This window comes from Callorhinchus milii, unplaced genomic scaffold, assembly GCF_018977255.1.
Source record: "Callorhinchus milii isolate IMCB2004 unplaced genomic scaffold, IMCB_Cmil_1.0 Scaffold19, whole genome shotgun sequence".
Lineage (NCBI taxonomy): Eukaryota > Metazoa > Chordata > Chondrichthyes > Chimaeriformes > Callorhinchidae > Callorhinchus > Callorhinchus milii.
This window is the reverse complement of record NW_024704760.1, coordinates 4,318,381-4,341,409: the sequence shown is the minus strand read 5'-3', so window position 1 is coordinate 4,341,409 and position 23,029 is coordinate 4,318,381. Positions and strand designations below refer to the sequence as shown.

The window sequence follows — 23,029 nt, the reverse complement described above, 5'->3', positions numbered from 1 at the left end:
GCAACGTGGCAGCCAATTGCACACAGCAGTGTCCCACAAACAGTCGTGGATCAAATGACCCAATTTTTTTTTTTGAACGGATTGTTGTTGAAGGGATTATGACCCCCAGAAAGCAACCTGACAATCGACTAACCTTAACAGGTTCCAGCATAAGAAGAGGTCATTCGGCCCATTGTGTTTGCACTGGTACTAAAGCCTCCAATGGGGCCATCGATTCTAATCACCCGTCTTTCGCGGAAAATAAACAACAATTACTGCAACACGGCCCTCATCAACTAGCTGTGCGCGGAATAATTCAATGAATTCAAATAAAGCGTGATTAAGAAAAAAAGAGAACTTCTCAAGTAGCTAAACCTTCACTAGCAAACAAGGAAACGCCCGGCTCAGGCTCCACTTACTTGTTCTCACAGTACTGTCCGAAGTAGTTCTCCGAACAGTCGCAGGTGTAGCCGTGTGAAGAGCTGGGTTTGCGGGTACACGCAGACTGGTGCTCGCAGGGGTTCAGGGAGCAAACATCCTGACATTCCTCACCATAGTATCCTAGGCAAAATTGGACAAAACTCAGCAGTGAACGGTCAATCCTGGTTAGAACATGGGAAACCCATTTCTCCTCCCGACGCCATGCTGAGCAGCGGAAGCAAGGTTACCACCTAAACAGATTGTTCAGGTACAACGATAAGGTCTGGCCCTGCTCTGCATCTCTGAGCCATCAGGAATGGCAAAGGGCTCTTCTGATCTAAGGCTTTCAGAAGTGATGCAAAAATATGTGCGCACATAATTTACATGCAATGCTGTTGTTTTGCAATCAAATACTCGAGAAAGGATAAGTGGAGATTCTCCTTTTCAGCCCATCTCTTCCCAAGGGGTCGGCTGATTAATGCTCTGTGTTCTTCATGCCATTGCTCAGAGGTTAACCAAAAATAACACAAGACTTGAACACAGAGTTCAGTGGACGAGATCTGAATTCAGGCGTCAGAATTGCCTTTAATGGTACGGACGCATCAGTCGCTCGATTGAACATAATAAAAATTGAAAGGAACAGAAAATTCCCTTGATTTTAAAGGAATCTTACATCTTATCAAGATTCCCTTGACTTGCAGAAAATCAATGGAATCTTGACAAGAATCTTGATTTCAAGGGAATCTGTGCACAATCAAATCACAATCTCTGCGCACTGCGCTCAGCAATTTTTTGACCACCGCTGAGATCCAATTATGAAGGAAGGAGGGAGGCGGGGGCAGGAATAGTAAAATGACATAGCTCAGAAGGGGAGGCATTTAAGATTTGTGGTGCTTACTACCAATTTCCTTCTCTCACAAAGCGTCAGGAGCTGAAGTGATAGAAGCCATTGATTTTTTTTTGAAGCTCAGACCGTTTTGTCAGTCAGCCTGGGGTCAGACGTAGAGAGAACGGGATCAGCCACTCTAGGTACTAGGATATCCACGGACCAACACCCCACGAAAGATTCTCCAACTTGGGAGTGAGATTCAACCACGCACGGCCTTTGGGAGAGAGCAAATGCCTTCTATATACAACGTTAACCTGAATAACAACAGGATGATCTAATAACAGTTGAGACGCTGTGACCTGTAGACGCTGGGAAGCTTTGTAATTTTTCTGGGAGGAATCCAAAGATTCTATCAAACAGTCACTGAGCTTTAAACCTCGGAAACCGCTGTGACTAATCCCATGAGCTCTGCTCAGTGTTTTAAGACCTTAAGTGAATCACCGAAGCTATTAAACATTGATACCACCCGCGGATGACCCCATTACTGGCGCGATATAAAACTTTACCTGGGTCGCAGCTACACGAGTAGCTATCCCAGTCATCGCTGCAGTAGCTGTTTGAAGGGCAAGGGCTGGAATCGCAGGGATCGGGAACATTGCAACCTCTCTCTATGTTCACCTTTTCGGCGAGGTTGATGTTCAGAGCCACGGCACTGGAAAACGTCTCGCCAATTCGGACCCCCTAAAGGGAACAATCGTTATGATAATAAATTATAATAATAATTTGCTCGCTTCAATCCACGGCTGTTTGTGGGACGCTGCTGTGCGCAATTGGCTGCCCCGTTTTGCCTGCAGAATATATACAGTCAATCCACTTTACAGTATATTCCGTGAAGCGCTTTGAGGCGTTTCAAAGACGTGATAAGGCGCTGCATCAATTCAGCGATTATTATATTACCAGAGGAGCAAATTGAGCCTGTTTCACCGGTTTATTTGATCTCAGCAGATGTTTTAATTTTCCTACCTTTTCTCCAAATCCCCCTATCACCTTACTTTCCAAGAATCTTCCTGTCTGCCTTTTAAACAATCCAACCTCTACAGATTTCTGGGAGCAGTCGATGCCTTCCACATTTCCTCAGCAATCTATCTATGTGGGGAAAAAAGATTCTGATCTCGCTTCAAATTTAAAGGCTTTACGTCCAATTGCTTCAGATCCCTCAACCAGAGGGACGAGTCATCCACTACCTGACTGGTCAAATAAACTCCCCTTCGACTCCCAACACTTCCAATTGAATATAACCGACAGCTGGATTTCCTACAGTAGCAGCTGTCGGAAGTATCATTTCAGTAAAAACAACAGTAGAATCTCCCAACACTGGAGTTCCAGAAAGCAGTGTGGTAGCATAAGGAACCAAGTATCACATTTCCAGTCAGTGAATCTGGATTCAAGTCACCTCCTCGCATTCCTTCTCAGTTGAGACAAGATGTAAACAATTAGCTAAGGCAATGGAAAACTTATTCCATTAATGATAATAATCGTTGCATTTGATCTAGCACCTTATCACATCTTCTAGACGGCTCAAAGCGCATCACAGAACATACTGTAAAGTGAATTGACTGTATATTTTGTGGGCGAAATGCGGCAGCCAATTGCCCACAACAGTGTCCCAAGCAGTTGTGGATTAGGTGACTAAATTATTATTATTATTTTTGAAGGGATTATTGGAAAAGTGATCCGCCAATCGATTAACAACCGAGTTCCTACTTACTGCTGGGTAAACAGAAGGGTGTGGAGTAAAGAAACTTCGTCCTGCCCGGGAATCAAACCCAAGTCCTCTGCTTTCAAGGTGCATACTCTAACCAATACGCTACAGGACTCAACAATTGAAAGGCATTGTTAATTGCATTACTAAAGCAAGCTCTCCTCCTATTCTCTGTTGTACCTGCATGCATCCACGGAAACCCTGTAGAACATTCCCATCGTCCCCTGAAACTCCACCAATGTTAATGATCTTCAGCTTCAGACCATGCAGCTCATTGCCAATTTCCACCATCGTCTGTGAAACAAATAATAATAATAATACGTCTCAATGTCAGATAATATATGTGTTTCAAAGCACATTATCATTATCGGATCCGAACTTCTCAAATGAAACAAAAGACAAAAATAACTGTGCGTCTTGTAATGTAGGCAAACATACCATATACTAGAGTACAATTAACTGACTATCTTTAAGATCACTGTATACCTTTTTTAATATTAAAGCACATCTTGTCTATTACCTGGTGAAGCCCGTAGTCAATAGACATGAGAGCTATGTACTTGGTCTCCTGTCCGTCTTTCGAACTTCTTAATTCCAAATGTAAATGATGCCAGTCTCCATCGTTGACCTTTACTTGCTCCAGCGTCAATGCTGTGACCTGGGTGCTTGAACGATACACAGCTAACATCACGCTGCCCTCGCTGAGCTGGGAAGAGAATGGTCATTCATTCGAATCAGAGAATCCTACAGCACAGAAGGAGGCCATCCGGCCCATTGTGCCTGTGCCGGCTCTTTGAAAGAGCTCCCAATCAGTCCCACTCCCCCACGCTCTATCCCCGTAGCCTTGCAATATTTTTCTTCATTTCAAGTAAATATCCAAATCCCTTTTGATAGCTATTATTGAACCAGCTTCCACCTCCCTTTCAGGCAGCGTGTTCCAGATGGTAACAAATTGCTGCGTATATAAAAAAAAATTCTCCTAATCTCCGCTCTGGTTCTTTTGACAATTATCTTGAAGCTGTGTCCACTGGTTACCGACAGCTCATTGAGTTGCTGAAACTGCCCACAGCGGACGAAACAGACTCAGCATGGCATCTTCAGCAACCGAGCATCAAATTACCTTCCAGTGAACCTGGCTTCACAGCTCGGCGTCACAAATTACAGAGGTTAAGATAAAACACAACACAAAAGCAGCCTGTACAAAACCCCTCTTTACTGGAACAATAGGAGTTATTTTACAGAGCTCGGCTTTCATGAAGTAACGTAACATATCCCCCGCTTTCGAGGGCCTGGGACAAACAGAACATTTGTAACATGAGAACGATCAGTTACTATCTCACTCTAAGAGCCGATAATTGGCACTAGGAACAGCAAATTGGGTTGTTATTTGCCTAAAACATTCACTTATCCATATTTCATTGGAGGATACAGGTTTTTTTAATTCACTTGCGCATCCCGTTTTACTGGATTCTCTGATATCCAGAGATTATTTGAGGACCTGGAACGGAATTGTAAAGTGATAATAATAAATAATTTGGTACAGCGCCTAAGCACATTGTCAGGACGTCTCAAAGTGCTTCACAGGATTTACGTAGTAAGGTGTATCTTTGTAAATCTTAAGTTAAGATCTCCCACCCACTTAGGAGATGGGCTCAGATACGGGTTGAATGGCTTTCTGCAATGCTGTACATTTCTGTGGTCCTGTGCAGTTAGGGTTACAAATGCGGCAGAAATTATAACTAAATCTCCCTCCAAACTGGCCCAGGGTCATATATGACTGTTCGAGAATAATGCTCAGGAGGTTCAATTACTTTTCACTTCACTGTGCTTTTCTTTTTTGAAATAAGGATACATTTTGGATAAACTAGTTTAATTGGAATCATTATATACTGTTGAAACACTCGTGTTGAAACAGTAGAATCAGGAAGATACTATCAGCAAATGTGATCTTGGCAGATTCGCTCCATTATAACAGCCAGCATTCTTTTTGATCATTTGTTTATGATTTTGTGTGTGTGTATGTGGAACCTTTCAGTTGAGATAACACTCTGTCTTGCTATGCTGTGCAAATGTGCAGAGGAAATCCAGATGTTTTAAATATCTCAAGATTTGTACACCTCACACCTAATCTTCACTCAAACAATGTGTTTAAAATTCTAACATGAGAGCTCATTCCTAAATATATATTGACTCCATGAGGATTTATGTGCGAGGGATATATTAACGCAACTATCAAATGAATGCACTGTTTTTTAAACTGTTTATGTCAGGGAGAAGGTTTAATGTTTGCTGGATGACTAATTGTACAATAACAATGCTTGAATATTTCTGGAGATACTGAAATAGTTAGGAATATATGCAGTCAAATATAGAAATATCTTAATGGGAACCTTCATCGGAAATAGTATTGGTGCATTTGCCTTATGATTACAATTCCGTGGATTGCTTATAATGGACTGCAAGCTGAGGAACATAAGAATCGCTTAATTAACGAAGACCAGTTTGCCTTCCACCATCCCAGCACATGTCATGTCCCAAACTATGTACTGTAACACAGATTTTATTTCCTAACAGAAACCTATCTAATTTGTTCTTGAAAGAATCAACACTTTCCGCTTCCAAGATCTGTCTCTCTAGGGAGCCTGTTCCATACATTTACCACTCGCTCACTGAAGTAGTTTTTCCGAGGATGAAATGTTCCTCTTAATGGTCTGGCATTGTGGCATCCTCAAAAGCATATCAAAAATGTCATTATTTCGGGGAAGCGTTGGGAATCTCTGGCTACCAACCTGAATGCTTACGGTGGAGAACTGACCAGCATCCACACGGATCAAAATGCCAGTTGCTAGCCTGGTGCGGAACATTAGTCCGATGTACCAGGGCAAAGTGATGGTGTTGAGAAGGTTGTTCCACGAGGCAAGACTGTTCCCCAGGAACCGCTGAGGGCTGGCCATTACTGGAAGACAAAAATATTCCAACAATTTAAAAAACAATTGAATTCCCCACTAGATTGTTACAGGACTATCCACCTCAGTCTTGAAGATGTGAATGGACACACACATCCCAAACATACACATCACACATGGTATAACCTTTAAGTGACTTTATGTACAAATGCCACTTCAGACTTGTCCACTACTTGGCCATACAGTCTTACAGAGTCTGACGGAGGCAGGCATTTCCAGCATTCAGTCACGTCTGCAGTCTTGCACTAACCACGCCAAGAATTATGTTTAAGACATACTTCAGCTGCCAGTTCTGGGACTATAAATTAAGTGGAGTGTTTGTAACTGAAGGGATTAACTAGCCAGTTATCAGCAAGCACTGTGCTAATATTCCACTTTATAGCAGTGCTTATTACAATGCAAAACTTTTAATTTTCTGTTGTGGGCAGTAACTTCCCTACCAAAGGGATTCCTAGTCCTTAGCAATGGATAATTTTTTTGGGAAAAGCACTGAGAATTACTTTTTGCACTATAAAGCAAGCATTCATGCCCCTGTTTATACCCTAACACTGTTATAAATAACTGTATTGGTGCCACTCTTTACGCTAATGTCAATCTCCCATTTCTTCGCTTCCCAGCAATGAACAAACGATGGGCTCGCTATTTATAACCTTTTTCTTTAGGCAAAATAAAAGCTAAGATGACAGAGCACACATACCTAAGCCGTGCTTTCACACCTTCAGCCAACGCTATGTGGTTTGAGTTAATCTGTTCATGGTCTGATGCTCTGTTACACTGGTTTTGTTTCACTCTCTCCTATCAGCCAAGGCCCATTCAGAAAGCTCCATATGCTTATCCAGACCTAAAAAGGGATATGCATTGGGTCTAACTAACCAAATCTTTCCCAATAGTTTGTGAATAACTGGCTTCATAATCACAAAAAGGTCCACTCGCCCATCCCAAATTCTCACTTCTCTTGACTTTCTTCCCTCCTCTTCCATCTCCAAGAAACACTGTAGCACAACCACAACTTCAACAACAGCATGGATTTCATATAGCACTTTTCACAGGATAGCGTCTCAATGTGCTAATATTTTTCTGAGCATCTGTGTTGATTACCTCTATGTAACACAAGTGTTTAGTATTATTGGGTCAATGGATTGGGTCAATGGTAGTCACTGTCCTGAAACGACACTTTCTATATGTCATGTGGAAGAGCTTTTCATTTATCATCTGTTGTCCTATGGCCTCTACAATTGCAGCGAGTCTTCAAGCAGGACAGAAAGACAAGCTTGTTGATATCCCCTCACGGACGGAACCCAAACACAGATGAAGATCATTAATATCTCATCCAAATGGCTGTCGCCAGGGAAACATCTGTAGAGTCTGCTATTGGTTTACAGTTAACGGCAATTTGTTTGTCCTGACCACACTCACTCGTAGGTCGAAACTTAAATGTCTTGGTGAATTTCAGATGAAACACAAACAGCTGCTCAGAGGGAAAACTTGCCAGTAACTGTCTCTCTCCCTAAAATAAAATTGTTTTTCTGCCAGAAATCAGATGTGCGTAATCAGCATTTTATGTAGCAGTCCCCTAAAGGTCTGTGGTTGAAATGGAAGAGAAAAAATACTTCCTTAAAATCTCATAATCTGGGCAATTGGAGTTAAAATAACTCAAGTATTCAACAACCAAACTACAATCACTTGCATTTATATATTGCACCTACAACCTAATAATAATCCATGCATTTTATATAGCGCCTTATCACTTCGAGACCTTTACATGTCCCCTATTGACTGGGCATGTAGAATAATGTCTCGGAGCTCTGTACAGTGTGTACAGTGGCGCGGATGGACACCGAGTGGGGGGTAGGAGAGGAAAGGGGGGAAAGAGGGAGGAGATCATAAGCGTGGACCACAAGGTAGGTTTTAAGATGGGTTGCGAAGACAGATAGGGAGAGGACGAGACACAACGGGCGCGGGGTTGGAGTTTCAGAGGCTTGGGGCGTAGGATCGGAAAGCACGGCCACTGATGGTGGTATGGCAGTGGGGGAGCAAGCCATGCGGAGGCGGAAAGAGCAAAGAAAGAGGAGCGGAGTAGGAGGAAATCGGAGAGTTATCAACTCCATCTGCCATCACAACAACAATCTGTGACAGGAGGTGCATCGCAATGCTTTTCCCCCATTAAAAGGACATCCCAAGCTTTCAAGCCACTTAGTTCACCTGGAATGGAATGGTAACAACAGGCAAACCAGTGTATATTATATTAAAAGATGTCAGTCTGAATCACGTTAGAAGATTGTAATAAGGTCAAGATTCCGGTGGCTTTGCAAAATCCTTTGAGCTTCACTTCAGATCACTGCCGTCCCCTTGTGTACAAAAGTCTTCCAACATAGTCGAACCTTGTTGTTCTGGGATCAGTTTTTGTTATCAACATGCGCTGGCGGAGAATAATCCAACCTTTTTACACAATGCAGACCATTTTAACCCCAAAATGTCAGTACAAACAGAATAATGCAATTAGTGTCACATTTGCAAATCACAAGTCAGAGAGAACGGAGTTTCTCCCGCTGTCCTAACCAACAATTCCCCCAATAAAATTGTTCATTCGTACCACGGCTGTTTTTGAGACATTGCCGTGTTGCAAATTGGCTGCCTACGCTTACAGAGTTACTCCACTTTACTGTAAAATCCTGTGAAGCGCTTCGAGACATTTCAATGAGGTGATAAGGTATTATATCAAATACAAGTTTCATTAAAATATAACATGCTTCACTTTAAAACACTCAATGTATGTATGTATGTGGCAGTTTAATGTATATATTAATGTACATATTTGCTTTCTACAATTTGTCAAACATCACATAGGGCAATTAGCTTGAGATGTTAGTAAAAAATGGTTCTCTTGTGATGCCTTGCTTCAGCTCACACCAAAGACGTCTTCTAAAGACATCCAGAAGACGTGAAAAGCGCTACATCAAATGCAAATGAAAGGGGTTATTAAATTGCAGGCTATTGAAGATTTATGGCAATGCTTACCTTCATTCCGAACAGCGCTAGACAAGAAAGACGGAGGCTAGTTTGTCAGCCTTAAGCAAAACTAATTCTTTGAAATTCTTTCCAAGGAATTTTTTTTCCCAGAAGAATGTATATGTCACTTCACTTTCAACATTTAGGACATTCGATCTCCGAGATTGTGTTACAAATGTGTAAACTCCTTGGAGGTACTGCTCATTATGCAGGGAAGATACTATTTTAGCCAAAGGAAAGGTGAGGGTCTTACTCCTTAGCAACACATGAGTTATTTCTATCTCACTATTCCTATAGCTCTGTTAGATGTAGGTTCAGAAACATCAGGTGTAAAAATAAAGGTTGAAACATGCAAGAAAGAGAAAATTGGTCATTCCCTTCACGGCTGATCTTCTCTTTGACCGAGCCTTCAGCTCCCCTCTCAACTCTCTTCCCCCTTCTCGCTCCCTCCCTTCCCTCCCCTCACCCTGACCATTTCCCCACTCCTCGCTCCCTCCCTTCCCTCCCCTCACCCTGACCATTTCCCCCCTGCTCAGGTCATGACCCAACTGTGCAGCGCCTTGGGACGTCCTCCTGACGTGAAAGGCGCTTTATAAATGGAATCTTGTTGTTGTTGTTGTTGTTGTGGGACGTCGCTGTGTGCAAATGGGCTATCGCGCTCACCAACAAAATAGAGTCGCTACACTTTTTACAGTGAAGCACTTTGAAGAGGATTCAATGCCATGATGCGATACTGTATGAAAGGCAAGGATTGTTATTATTACTATTATTAGTTGTAGCAGTATCACTCAGCTCAACTTTAACACCAAGAAAAACAACACCCTGAGACTGCAATATTCTACACCGATTACCCGAGTAAAGTGGATAGGACCATAATGGACCACTCCGCAGATACTTATTCAGCTCTATTTTCCAAAAGTCCTCAAGATGGCCTCAAAGCAGCTGCATTGACGTCTGTCAGTTAAACCGAGAGCTTGCGAACGGAGCCATCAAGTCTCCGAGAAGGATCAAAGTTGCTGTTGTGTGGCTTTGAAAAGCGGCGCTAATAACGCAGACGAAATTTGAAAGCTCAAGTTAAATGTCTAGCCTCATCCTCGGTGCGAAGATTTTTCCAAGAGGTTTGATTTTTTGTTTCTGTTGAAGGGTCTTTTCGTTCCAACCCCCAACCCAAGTGAGACAAACTCTGTCGTGAAAAAGACAGGTGCACTGTAACCAAAGCCAAGCAAAGGGGGTTTGCAGAGAGAGCGTTGCTTAGGGAAGTCTCTTAGCTCTTTGCAAACCAGCTGCAGTCTTGCAAGCGCAAGGGTACTGTTCCTCACTTTGAGAAGTGTTGAAATGTGATGTTATGTTCTGGATTACAATGATTTCAGTTCTCTCTGGTATTAACTCTTGCCCTGCTGAACAGCAGAAAAGTTTGCCAGACAACGCTATCAATGGAAAGCTATGTGGTTTTAGCTGGCTAGACTCCCAACAGTTACCCCAACGCACACTCTGGGCTCCCCCACTCCAAACCTTGGCTCTTGCCGATCTGCGCCTAATATTTTCCAGAATTAGGTCAGCGGGATATGTGACGGAGTCACTTGTTATATGTCACACACTATGCTGGCGTCCATACCTTGCTCACACTTCTTGCCTCCGAAGCCCAATGGACACTCACAGCTGAAGGTCTCCCACCTGTTCACACAGGTCCCTCCGTTCTTGCACGTGTTCGAATCACAGAAGTTCCACTTTGCTGAGCAGCCTAGAGACAGAAATGGCTACATCGGTTATTACAGGCAGGCATAGAGACTGCAAAACACAGCCTTATTGGCTCTATCATTTCAAGAGTGATGACTATATGAGAGAGGAGGGCACAGAGGGGTATAGGAAAGGGGATTAGAAAGGGTGAAGATTGGTGTGGAGTATAAACACCAGCATGGACTAGTTGGGCCGAATGGCCTGTTTTCGTGTCGTGAGCAAGAATCCTTTCTATTTTCGGTGTCACTGGCTTACCTGATACCGTCCCATTATTTGCTATAAAATCAGCCATGTCAATCTGCTGGTTGTCAATAAACAGGTTCTTCATACACCCCACAAACTCGTGATTTTGCAGAGGAAAATCTTCGGGTAGGTTGGGGACACCTCCGAGAAGCAAAGGACCCGTCAAATCCAAGGATCTGAGAAATGAAAAATGGGAAAAAAAGCTTGTTTCTATTTGACTTTTTATTGTATCTGCTCCTCACTTGCATAAGAACTTTTTGTTTCTTTCTTTATTTGAATTTGTTTTGTTTACCAGTGGCTCGGATTGTGTCTACCTCATGTTAGCCTGGTTCAGCTGGTTGTGGGTTCAAGCCGCATGTCGGGACTTTGAATTCACAGACTAGGCTGATTCTCCAGCGCTGTGCTGGGTGAGTTGTGCTGCATTTCTGTAGGTGCTGTCCTTCAGATGAGATGTTAAACCTAGGTCATGTCTGTGCCTGTCAAGGTAACATAACATGTAGGAGCAGGATTAGGCCATTCAGCCCTTCGAGCCTGCCCCGCCATTCAATCATGGCTGATCTTCTAATCTAACTCCAGCTAATAACCTGACCCTGCCTTATCCCCATATCCCTTGATCCCTTTTGCAATAAGAAATCTATCTATCTCAGTCTTGAATATGTTCAAGGACTGAGCGTCAACAGTCCTTTGGGGTAGTGAATTCCATACATTCACCACCCCTTTGAGTGAAGAAGTTCTTCTTCAACTCAGTGCGAAAGGGCTGACCTCTGATTTTAAGGTTGTGACCCCTGGTTTTAATTTCTTCAACCGGGGGACACAATCTCCCACTATCTACTCTATCATGCCCTTTGATGATCTTATAAGTTTCTATAAGATCTCCTCTAATTCTTCTATATTCTAGAGAATATAGGCCCAAATTGGTCAGCCTATCCTCGTAACTCATCCCCTTCATCTCTGGTACTAACCCAGTAAATCTACGCTGCGCCCCCTCCAAGGCAAGTACATCCTTCCTTAAACAAGGAGACCAAAACTGCACACAGTATTCCAGGTGTGGTCTCACCAGGGCCCTATACAGTTGCAGCAAGACTTCCCTACTCTTATACTCTAATCCTTTCATAATGAATGTTAACTTACCGTTCGCCTTCCTAATTGTTTGCTGCATCTGCAGACTAACTTTCTGTGATTGGTGGACATGAAAGATACCCTGGCGCTAGTCAAAGAGAGAAGAGAGTTTCTCTCTGTGTCCTGACCAATAGTCCCCCAGATAAAAAATGATAATTCACTTCATGTCCATCTGTGGGTCATTACTGCGTGGAAATGGACACTTGTAAAAGTGCGTTCGTTTACAGCTATATGAAGTCGCTACAACATGCAGTAACGCTCTGGCAAAGTGATAAGGAGCTTATATGAAATGCAAGATAATCATCATCATCACCACATCACCGAGCCTGTCAATAGTGGAAAGGCTGGAGAATAATAATAATAATAATCCTTGCATTTGATATAGCGCTTTATCACGTCTTCGAGAAGACTCAAAACGCTTCAGAAAATGGACTGTAAAATGAATTTGACTGTGTACTTTTACGGACCTTTGAGGTTGACCTGTTGAATAAGTTACAAAGCGGCAGTGCAATCTGTCCTTAGTTAATAAAAAGATTGTTTATCTTCCTAAAATTTCACTTAGGAAGCGTATTTACTTGTCTGGGGTCGACAAAGGATTAAATTATTAGGGGGTTTCTGTGGTTCGTGCTGTTGGAATTCCTCCCGGTCAAAGCTTTTGATGGTTAAATTGATGGAACATCTTGAGTCTTTGCACTGCAAGGTCAGGTTATAATAAGGGCAGATTCAGATTCAGAGCTGTCAAGAAGGGAAGAGACTTTCATCCAAGCTGTATGAATTTAATTAAACCCGTGTTCTGATGTAAACAGGCAACGTTCTCATCCATCACACGACCCAGTCTTCTCATATTGAGAGCACAGGAAGGTGTTCGGCAATAGAGACTTGGCTACTGTACAAATTGGAGCTGTACTTCAAGGAGTTTAAATGCAATTGAAAAGTTTTTTTCCAAATGCAATTTGCCGTGGCGAGGAGTGTCAGCAACAAAGGTTATAATGTAGCTTCAATAATTCGCATGTTATTAACCTGATGCAACAAAGCGCACATTTAAAGGTGCACCATTTAAACACCTGGTTAACCTCTACAATTTTTTTTGTAAAGGTCTACAACATATTTGTCAAACTATGTTAGGTAGAATGATCGAGCACAGATTGAAACCACTTAGCTCAACTAGTTGGTGATGGTCTTCAATAATAATAATGATACTAATAATAATCCTTACTTTTGATATACTGCCTTTCACGTCAGAAGGATGTCCCAAAGTACTTCACAGGATATACTGTAAAGTGGAGTGTCTGCGTGTTTTGTGGGTCTACAACACAACCAATTTGCCAATTACAATATCCCACAAAACAGCCATAAAGTGAATGCCTAATTTTATTTAGGGGATTGTTGACCAGGACACCAGAAGGATTTCCCTTCACAAATATCGTACAGCTTTAGATCCCACTATTCCACTGGAGCATTCGAAGCCATGGGATCGTCAACATCTACCTGAGTATGCAGACAGGACCTGGGTTTAACACCCCATCCAAAGAACAGCACTTCTAACAACGCAGCGCTTCCCCAACTCTGTACTGAAGTGTCGGCCCAAACTGTTGAGTTCAAAGTCCCGATGTGGGGCTCAAACCCACCTTGGAGGTTGAGGCAGTAGTCCACCCCGACAGTAAAGTAACCCTATTATAGTAAAATTGCTAAATTGTGATTACTGGGGTGATGTAACATCTTATTTCTGGAGTAAGTGTTTCACTTTGCTTCAGTCTATGACAGCAGCATTAGGAGCTGGGAGTCAATGTTCTACTGCAAATATTCTAAATAATAATCACTTATTCAATGCTGTGAAGTGATTACGAATAATCACTTATGCAAGGGCTCTGGGCCGCTACCCTGCGTGAGAGGCGATAATATAAATGCAAGTTGTTGTTGCTGTTAAATAACAATGTGTGTGTATGTACGTGGGAATAGCGATATATTAAACAAGGCAGAGTGGTTTAACTTAAGCAGCCTGCAACAGCAATCGTGCAAACGCCTCTGTTTGTTCTCACTTACTTTTTTGACCCTGACTGGGTTCCTTCAGCGGAACAGGAGTAGTTCCCAATGAGGCTGCCAAAGTGGAGGGCCACAGAAGTATCACAGTCGTCAACAGTAACAACGGTAACTTTTTGCTCAGATGGACCTTGAGGGACACCCGACCTCCCAATGACAGGCTGCAGAGAGAGAGAGAGAGAGAGAGAGAGAGAGTTACAATCACTTGTTGACCGAGAAAAATAACACCAAAAAAAATCCATATACATTATTCAACGCATTTGCTGAGCTACAGCTTATAAACCAGCTCTCAGTAGTCTCCGACCAGATAGGCTTAGCATTGCAATGCTTATGAATTATGGATAAGCTGGTTATCCAACCCAAAAAAGGAATATTTGGAGCGTTTGCATCGAAATTAAACATAAAAACCAGCTCGGATTTAGCTCCTACCTTTCGCACTTCTGCAAGGATATGGAAAGATCGTAGCGGGGAAAAAAAATCCTAAATTTCAGCGAAAAAGGATGCCCATTCAGCTATCGTGTCCGAGTTATCTCAACCTGTTTTTCTAAATCGCCCTTTATTTATAATCCTCTCTCACTCACTCTCTCTTCAGGGCCTTTAGCCATTCTTGCTGCTTATCCAGTTAGTTCCCCAGTGAACAGTTCTATTGACGGGCAGAGCGCGAGCCCGTTTCTGACTCCCTGTTTACCTATTGCAATGAATGTAGTACTTTCTCTGTGAATCAATGGCAAACACCGGGACAATTAATGACCATCCTGTTAAAGAGGTAACCAGTGTTTATAGATTTGTCTCAAGACGTCAGCTTCCTCTTTTGAGACTGTAATTTCATGCCTCACAAATAAGAATAATCGTTGCATTTGACATAGTGCCGTTCACGTCAAAACGATGGCTTAAAGAGCTTCATAGGACAATCTGTAACGTGGAGTGACTGGGTACTTGTTTACGGGCGAATGCAGCAGTTAGTTTGCGTACGGCAATATACTGCACACAGCCATGACGTGAATGACTGAGTTTTTTTTATCTGGATGAATGATGTCCAGGACACCAGGAGAAACTCCCTTCTCTTTTCTGATGGTGCCGTAGGAACTTTAGCGTCCACATGAACAGGCAGATGGGACCTCGGTTTTAACATCTCATCCGAAGGACAGAATCTCTGACAAGGCAGCACACACCCACCACTTAGCCAGGCTGACACACAAATACACCTCTCTCCCAAGTGGACTCCTTCCAAACAGATGAGAGGTTTAGACTCCGCAGGGGAGGGAAAACATGTTGAGGCAATCTCAGTTCAATACCGAGCCTATAAGAAAAGAAACTCTTGGAAACCTCCAGCTGAATTTGCGAGATTGTCAGTTGTAGATTTATCACAATCTATTTTAATAATAATAATTTCAGCAACAATAATTTCAGCTTGCCTCTGGCAATATTATCGCTGGTGCCAGACTTTCTGTGCCAAACAGCACTGAGAGGCTTGTTTTTTTTCCCCCACAACAGAAGTCGCACAATACCAAACAAATACACAGAAGAAAAAGTTACAGAGAAGTTACAAAGTCCTTATAAGTAAGTGCTTAATGATAATACAAATAATGAGACAACAGGGAAAGTCATTGAAGATTTTACAAAAAGCTGTCCTCTTTGTTTTATTAATTCTCTTAAAACAAAACTTTGTTTTGATCTTACTTATGAAGGCAAATTTATGGAGGCTGAACACATCATCCAGCTCCTTTCGTCCATTGAATAGATTTAAACATGAGCAACTGCAATCCACGCTGTAAAGGCAATGCCTTTCATATCGGGAGGACGTCTCAAAGTGCTTCACATAGTTGACTGAGAGCTGGAGTTAGGAGAAGGGGAAGCAAAGGTGTGTGTGTGTGTGTGTGGGTGGGGGGTGGTAGCAGAGGAGGCTGGCTAAACACAGCTGAATTACTTTTAATTTCACATTCAGATTACCAGAGCTCTAGCGCCAGTGTTATACACTGACGGGAGCAATGATTGATGGACACTTAGCAAAGCTGGCAGTGTTTGGACCCCACTGCTCCAGTGAATCACAAAGTGATTACAAAGAGATTAATGGGGTGTAAACCTGACCACAGCCTCACCCTTTAAAGGTGGAGAATTACCCCTCGGGGTGGTGGTGGGGGGGAGTGGAATGATTACATGACGGGACTCAAATTACCGGGTAGGTTAACAACAAGAAGTCTGGTTGCCTCCACCTGAGTGGAGGCAACGGTTCAGATGGGTTTGGTTCCTGTGCCAGTTGAGCTACTAATGATGCGTATGATGCCTGGGGCACTTGCAGATATGAACCAGTCCTGTTCAGCATCAGGACTAAACAACAAATAATTTCAGGTCGTCTCGGAACGCTTCACCGGATATCCTGCAAAGTGCAGTGACTGTGTTTGTGGAAGTGAATGCTGCAAGAGACTCAGTCTTAATTTACAATCCTCTCTCTTCGGCCCAATTCTTCCTTCCCTTCCCCATGTCAATCACCCAACCCCCAGCCTTCCTGATCATAACAACACAGGAACGTTTGGGAATCACAGTGCGGGAGATCAGGACCAGGGAACCTTTTTCCGTTAAACCACATGGGAACCAGCTTTAGCTCTATTTTCCAGGATAGTTTTCCGCTTGAATTGTGCAGGCAGAGCAAAAAACGCCTCAATGTTCGTTCGAACGCTCTTGAAATAGAATCGGTCCCAACTGGCAGGGGAAGAAGGAAGACGAGAGAGCAGTTTCTCCCCATAGAATTTCACCTCGTCAGCCAACGACAATGTCGTTTAACGTGACGAGTGATCTCTGGAGAAATTGAACGATTTCAAGTTCAGCGCAGTTTAAACGGAGGCAGAAGAACGGTCGGAGGTCACGACAATGACACAAGTGCGCGCCCGTTTGTCGAGACAGATCCTTGACTCCGTTTCCGCTTCACACCACACTTAAAAGCCTTCCAAATGTCAGTCAACCCTTTCAGTCCTCAATGCTCTCTGCAGATTTGCACACATTTCATGCCACGGCATCTGCACAAATGATGGTTTCGCTTGTTCCCGTTCCGAGCAATTCTATGCATCTTATAAATAGATGTACATATTGAGCAGCGGATTTTAACTCAAAGGGTTGCTGTTTCTAAACATAAAGCTTAGGCAAAGCTTGGGGGAAGGAGGAAAGCTACGTGTTTGTGTTTGCAAAGCCATAGACGCGAAGCATCATCCCCACTTTCAAATATAACGTTTGACGAATGTTTTCTTTCCCCCTCGACCCCGAAATACGGGTGGGGATGGTGGGGGGAGTCCCGCGGAGTCGGAAGCAGAAACAGGGTTGAAGGCTGTCTCAACAAACGGTTGTGCACTTGCGTACAAAAGAACTATTCATCACAGAGAGAGTTTATCTTTCAGCTTTTTCTCTGTGCGCGTGTGTGTTTTTACCCCTTGTCAAGAAAAATATATTCCAGTTTGAAATGTTGACTTTACGGATCACACGCCTCGCCTGGAGGAGCCCTGCAATCATAACTCAATAATGCTATCCTTATCTTCCCCTTCGACAAGACGATCGGCCGTGCGTGACACTGTCCCGCTGCATCTGTCCTTTGCGGTTTCTTCGCGCTTCGGTGTTTTTTGAGGTCTTCGCCCTGAGCTATTTTGTCATCTCGTTTGTTCCCTTTTACCGTCCGCTGGATTCGCCGGGAATATAAATCTGTAATCGTGTTATGATTTGAGAGTACGATTCATTTGTTTTTCTCTCGCCCTCTCCGATTCTTTCCTCCGACTTCCCCTCCCCTACCGAAGGCGTCTCGACTCCTTTGTTATCTCCTCCTTGGGGTTTGAATTCCACGGACGCCAACTGGTCACCCTCCACTATCTTGTTCCAAGTGGCCATTACTCACATCGTGAGTCATCACAAGCGAGTGTGTGAGCAGGCTATTTCAATGGGTACGTGTTTGCTCACAGCCCCAGCCAGATTGATTGACCCTGGCCTCGGCAGTCATCCACGCACACCTTTACAGTAAGGCCTCTCTCTCTCCCTCTCTCTCGCATTCTAGCTCACTTTAGTCACACGTTGAACTGCTATGATTATCTGACTATCAGCATACATATGAGACCTGCCTGGCTCAGCTGTTCGACTGGATAAACTGCAGAGCTTTAAGGGATCTTAACACCTCTTTTCAGCGGTTACCTGTGTTGGACTATTCTCCATAAGAGCTGCCAGCTCCGCACACCTCTCCCAATCCTCTGTGATACAAGGAGTCTATGGCACAGCTTCCGAAAATACATGTGTTAGAATATTCTCTTCTTAAAGTAACATTATAACTGTACGTTAATTCCTTTCGTGGCATCAACCCCTTCGGTCACTTCGGATGTGACTTTAAACTGAGGCCCCATCCATCTGCCTGTTCAGGCAGACGTTAAAGTTCCCTTCAGCCCGTTCAAAAAGTCAAGAGATTCCACCCCCCACCCCGGTCCTGGCCAAAAATGGCCCTCGGGTAAAAAAAATTGATCGATCGCTTCTTAAGACTGCTTATGGTGCAATTGCTATGCGCAAATTGGCTGCCGTGTTTACCCACAAATCACACACGGTCGCGCCACTTAACGAGTAAATGGCTCAAAGCGCTTCGAGGCGTTTCAACAATGACGGGTATTGATGAAATTGACGCGTTGCCCGATAAGTTTATTCTGACGAAGGTGCTCCTTTAAACGTCCACAGGAATAGGAAACGTACTGCTCAGCTTCACCGCACAAGGGGATACCCTAGAAAGCCTGCGAGGAGATTTGAACAGTTCAAAGTCTGTGGGTCTGATCTTTCTAGACTCCTTTGTTTTCCCCCTGCCCTCCCCCCCCAGATCCTTCTTCCTTCTTCCCCCAGGTTCCCCCTTGCAACACTAGCCAAACCCCCTGCGGACAAAAGCATTCTTCCCCTATCAGATCATCCTTTCAGTGGCTGGCCCTGGACTCCAACAGCAACCGAGCAAACCAAATGTTTTTCAGTCCAAACAAAGGCCAATTGAATGGAAATGATAATCCGGGAAAAATTCATTTTATTATCTGCGCTCAGAAAGCCATGGAAATTAAATCCGGGGGGAGGGTAGAAGGTGAGGGGTGGGGGGGTGGGGGAGAGAGAGGAAGGGGAGAGCAGAGGACGAAGGGAGGAGGGGACACTTAAAATGCACCAGGACTTTCTTAGTAACTTGATTCCAGGCTTTTTGTCAAGACTGTGGCACGTTATATCTGGTAGCCAAATACGTGAGAAGCATGTCCCTGCCTTACGCAGGAACTTGTGCGCATGAGATGCTTTCCTTCTAATGAGGGTGGCTTCAGAAAGCGAGGTGCAGTTGCCAATTATCCCAGAGTTTCACTCCAGAGATCCGCATTTCGCTACGATAAACAGACGCTACGCTGAGGAGACACAAAATCAATTCTGGCAGTCACAACGTGATCAGCGCAGCGAAAACAATGTGAGATGTGGATGTTATTCCAGCGCCTTGTGAGGCAGGCAAAACTTATATTAATTAACGCAAGGCGCTTCTGAGCAGGCTTGTCAGTGCCTCAGTGTGGGGTTCATTCATCGCCTTGGCACTGTCAGCCGCAGGAGCCCAGTGTAGCCTCCTCCGACAACAAGGACATTAGCAACTCGCTCATCAAACTTTTTCTATAAAAAATCGACAGGTATTACAGAAAGATAAACAGCGAGTGAGACTCAGCGGCTCTGCCTTTCCTACAGAGAGCAACTCAGCCGGCATCTTAGTCACACAGATAAAAGCTAGTGCTGCTGGCTTCAGTGCTAAAAAGCATGGGGTGGGGGGGAAGGGTTTCCAACTCACGGACACTATATAATGAACTCTGCTGAATAGTTGCCCTTCTGCGAGGGGATTGGGAGAGATCAACTAGAACGCAATTTACATTCGTACTGCACCTTTCTTGTCACGAAGACGCTTTCTCAAAGCAATTCCATAAAACTGATTGACAGAAGCTGGAAGATAAAATCAGGATCAATCTCAACTGCAACGCCTCCACGTTCGAATAGCTCGGTGCCTCGACACGGAACTGAATAATAATCTGTTCCCCCCCAAACAGGAACTGTATCCGTGGAACCACAAGCCAGTCGGAATCGCTGGCCTGTATCTGACACTGCCCACTATAAAGAATAGCGGACCTGCCATGTTGTCTGTATAACGGGAATGTGCGCACATAATGATGGCAGCTTCACGATACTGGCAGCACCAACAGGCCTACCCAAGTGCCCTTATCGGTCCGATTTACCTCTCTCCCCGTGTCTTACCTCTCACCCACATAACCGCAATGCAAAAGCATCCACATCATATCATTCTACAACGTATCTCGCATCTTAGCTGTCAAAGCATCTTCCTGAGAGCGGCAATGCATTCCTGCCATAATTATGATAATAAAAAGCCCCCGTTTGATCTAGTGGCTTTCACGTCAAGAGCACATTTCAAGGTACTTGACAGGGTTTGCTGTAGAGTGCAGTGACCGTGGGTTCTGTGGGTGAATGCTTCACGATAAACGTTGAAAGGAATGCACGCACGGAACCAGCAAGGAAGTCTATTAACCATTCGCTCTGTCGGAAGGTCCGAGCACAGGCGCTTGTGAATAAAAACAGTTAATTAGCTCTTTGATCATCGCACGTATTAGAAAGATCAGGATGCCGAACCCAAAAATAACACCACAATCCACCGAGAGAGACTTTCATGATTGGAGTGGAATGTTAATCAGATATGTCAGTGATTTAATTAATCGGATCCTTGGAATTAGGGCTTGGCTGGCCCGGTGACAGCTCTTGTCAAGCTGACACAGGCCTTTGGGGGGATGGGGGTGGGGAGGAATGTCCCATCTCTTGTCGCTACGAGCGACTGCTGTTTTCATCGAGTCTTCAGAGGGACAGACTGAAAACCTTCTTTCAAGCGTGGCCTGTGCACGGATCAGCCACAACAAGTGTGTTATTGTAGCATCGGCACCAGGTAACAAGCTTGTGTCACGTGAGAGCAATGATCAGGGGACAATTGATACCTATTCGGAGGCGCTGTGGGTAAGAAAGAGGGTGGGGATCGGGTGTGTGTTGCGGTGGGGGGGTGGGGGAGAAGGGGGCGGGGGTGGGAGGAAGGAAAGAGTGAAAAAAGGGATCGACAACAAGCTGTGACCCATCCAGCTGTGCGAGGAGGGGAACGGACACTTTGCTTGCGTTGCCATGGTTTCTTCAATTCATGGGAGTTTCAGCCCGTTTGGCCCTTTATTCACATCAGAATCCCTTTCAGAAGATCCCTTACTGTTGGCTCAACAGTATTTCGCCAAAGACGTATGGCTTGTTAATAGGGTCCTTGATTTAATCCGCAGCCAATTTGCAATGTCCCCAGCAATCATACTACACAATCACGCTTTACCATTTTGTTTCATAATAAAAATCCTGCCAACGCTCCATTTTTCGTAAGAGCCAGTATCAATCGGTGCTGTAATTCAACACTATCAAAAATCATCTTTCCGATTTATTGCCCACTGAGAAAGCTTTTATCTGCTCTAAGTGGCATTTCATAGAATCATAGAATCACGCAGCAAAGAAAGGGGCCATTCGGCCCATCGCGTCTGTACCGGCTCCTAAAAGAGCAATCCAACTCAATCCCACTGACCCACTTTCTTTCCATAGCCCTGCAGTCCTGTCCTCCCCAAATAGCTATCTACTTCTCTCTCAAAAGTTGTTATTGAATCCTGCAGTGGCACACAACAAAATCACGGAGTTGAAACATCTCAAAGCAGTTTAGAGGAATTTACTGTAAAATCTAGTGACTGCCTATTGATAGACCATCGCAGCAGCCAATTTGGACACAGCAATGTCTCACAAACAGGCATGAAGTGAAACCGGAAGAAACTCTCTTCTCTTTTTGATGAGCGCCATGCTTCCTTCAAGTCCACCTGAACAGGCATATGGGACCTCTGATTAACGTCTCATCCCAAGGACGGCACCTCCGACAGCTTCAACCCGCAATGTTCTGACTTAAGAGACCAGAGTGCTACCAACTGAGCCGGGCTGACAACCAAAAAGTGAATGAACCGAATGCAATTTGAAGATTTTAGCAAAAAGAATTAAAAATAAAAAAAAACACCAGCTGATGGCCCCATCCCTACGATCAGGAAGATCTCAGGTCGAGCATTTCATAATTGTAATAATAATAATCCTTGCGTTTGATATAGCCCCTTATCGCGTTGTTGAGCGGTCTCAAAGCGCTTCACAGAATATACTGTAAAGTGTAGTGGCTGCGTATTTTGTGGGTAAACAAATCTCATCCAGCTGTAGGAGGCAGAAGTGCTTCCACCACCACAAACTCAAGGGGGGAAAAAAAAATTCACCAGCATTCCTGCTCATATAATGACCTCTCCTGGAAAGGTGTCTTGTGTCTTGCTGTGCCAACTGGCTTTCACCCACAACACACACAATCTATCCACTTTACAGTATATTCTGTGAAGCTCTTTGAGACGTCGCGAAGATTTGATAAGGCGCTATATCAAATGCAAGGATTATTATTGTGTAGACATCCTATGGTTAATGATCCCAGGCTCACGCATGAAGGCTGGCCACTTGGGATAAGGTAAGTGATCAGCTCTGGAAACACAGCCCAGCCAACCTCTGGATTTGCTGTCAACAGGAGATGAGGAGAGAAAGCTGCTGCAAACAACAAGTGAGGAAATTATTTGACGTCGTCTGTCAGAACATGTTGCTGTAATATTACACCCTCCTCTCCCCTCCCCTCCCACACTCACACTGGGTGCTCATTGTGTGTGATTTCCTACGGCGTTCGTCATTTTCCTTTCATTGCCAATGGCCTCTTCACCCGTGCAGCCCCCACATCCCTGAGGAGGCCTTGTTTTTCCAACGGTGGAAACGAGCAGGTGGGAGGGAAAAATACCTGACTTTATGCAAAACAACAGC

At 44.1% G+C, this 23,029-nt stretch overlaps 1 protein-coding gene across 1 annotated transcript in view; it reads right to left on the bottom strand.

Moving 5' to 3' along the window:
- Positions 1-23,029, bottom strand: part of celsr2 (cadherin, EGF LAG seven-pass G-type receptor 2) — a 114,181-nt gene that overhangs the window by 21,906 nt on the left and 69,246 nt on the right. Inside the window, exons 9-16 of the mRNA XM_042342252.1 lie at positions 14,108-14,265; positions 10,958-11,121; positions 10,581-10,706; positions 5,780-5,946; positions 3,511-3,696; positions 3,171-3,284; positions 1,795-1,969; positions 399-540 (exon numbers count right to left, since the gene is read on the bottom strand). Of these exons, the coding sequence (XP_042198186.1) occupies positions 399-540; positions 1,795-1,969; positions 3,171-3,284; positions 3,511-3,696; positions 5,780-5,946; positions 10,581-10,706; positions 10,958-11,121; positions 14,108-14,265 (1,232 nt within the window). The remainder of the gene's footprint in view (positions 1-398; positions 541-1,794; positions 1,970-3,170; positions 3,285-3,510; positions 3,697-5,779; positions 5,947-10,580; positions 10,707-10,957; positions 11,122-14,107; positions 14,266-23,029) is intronic.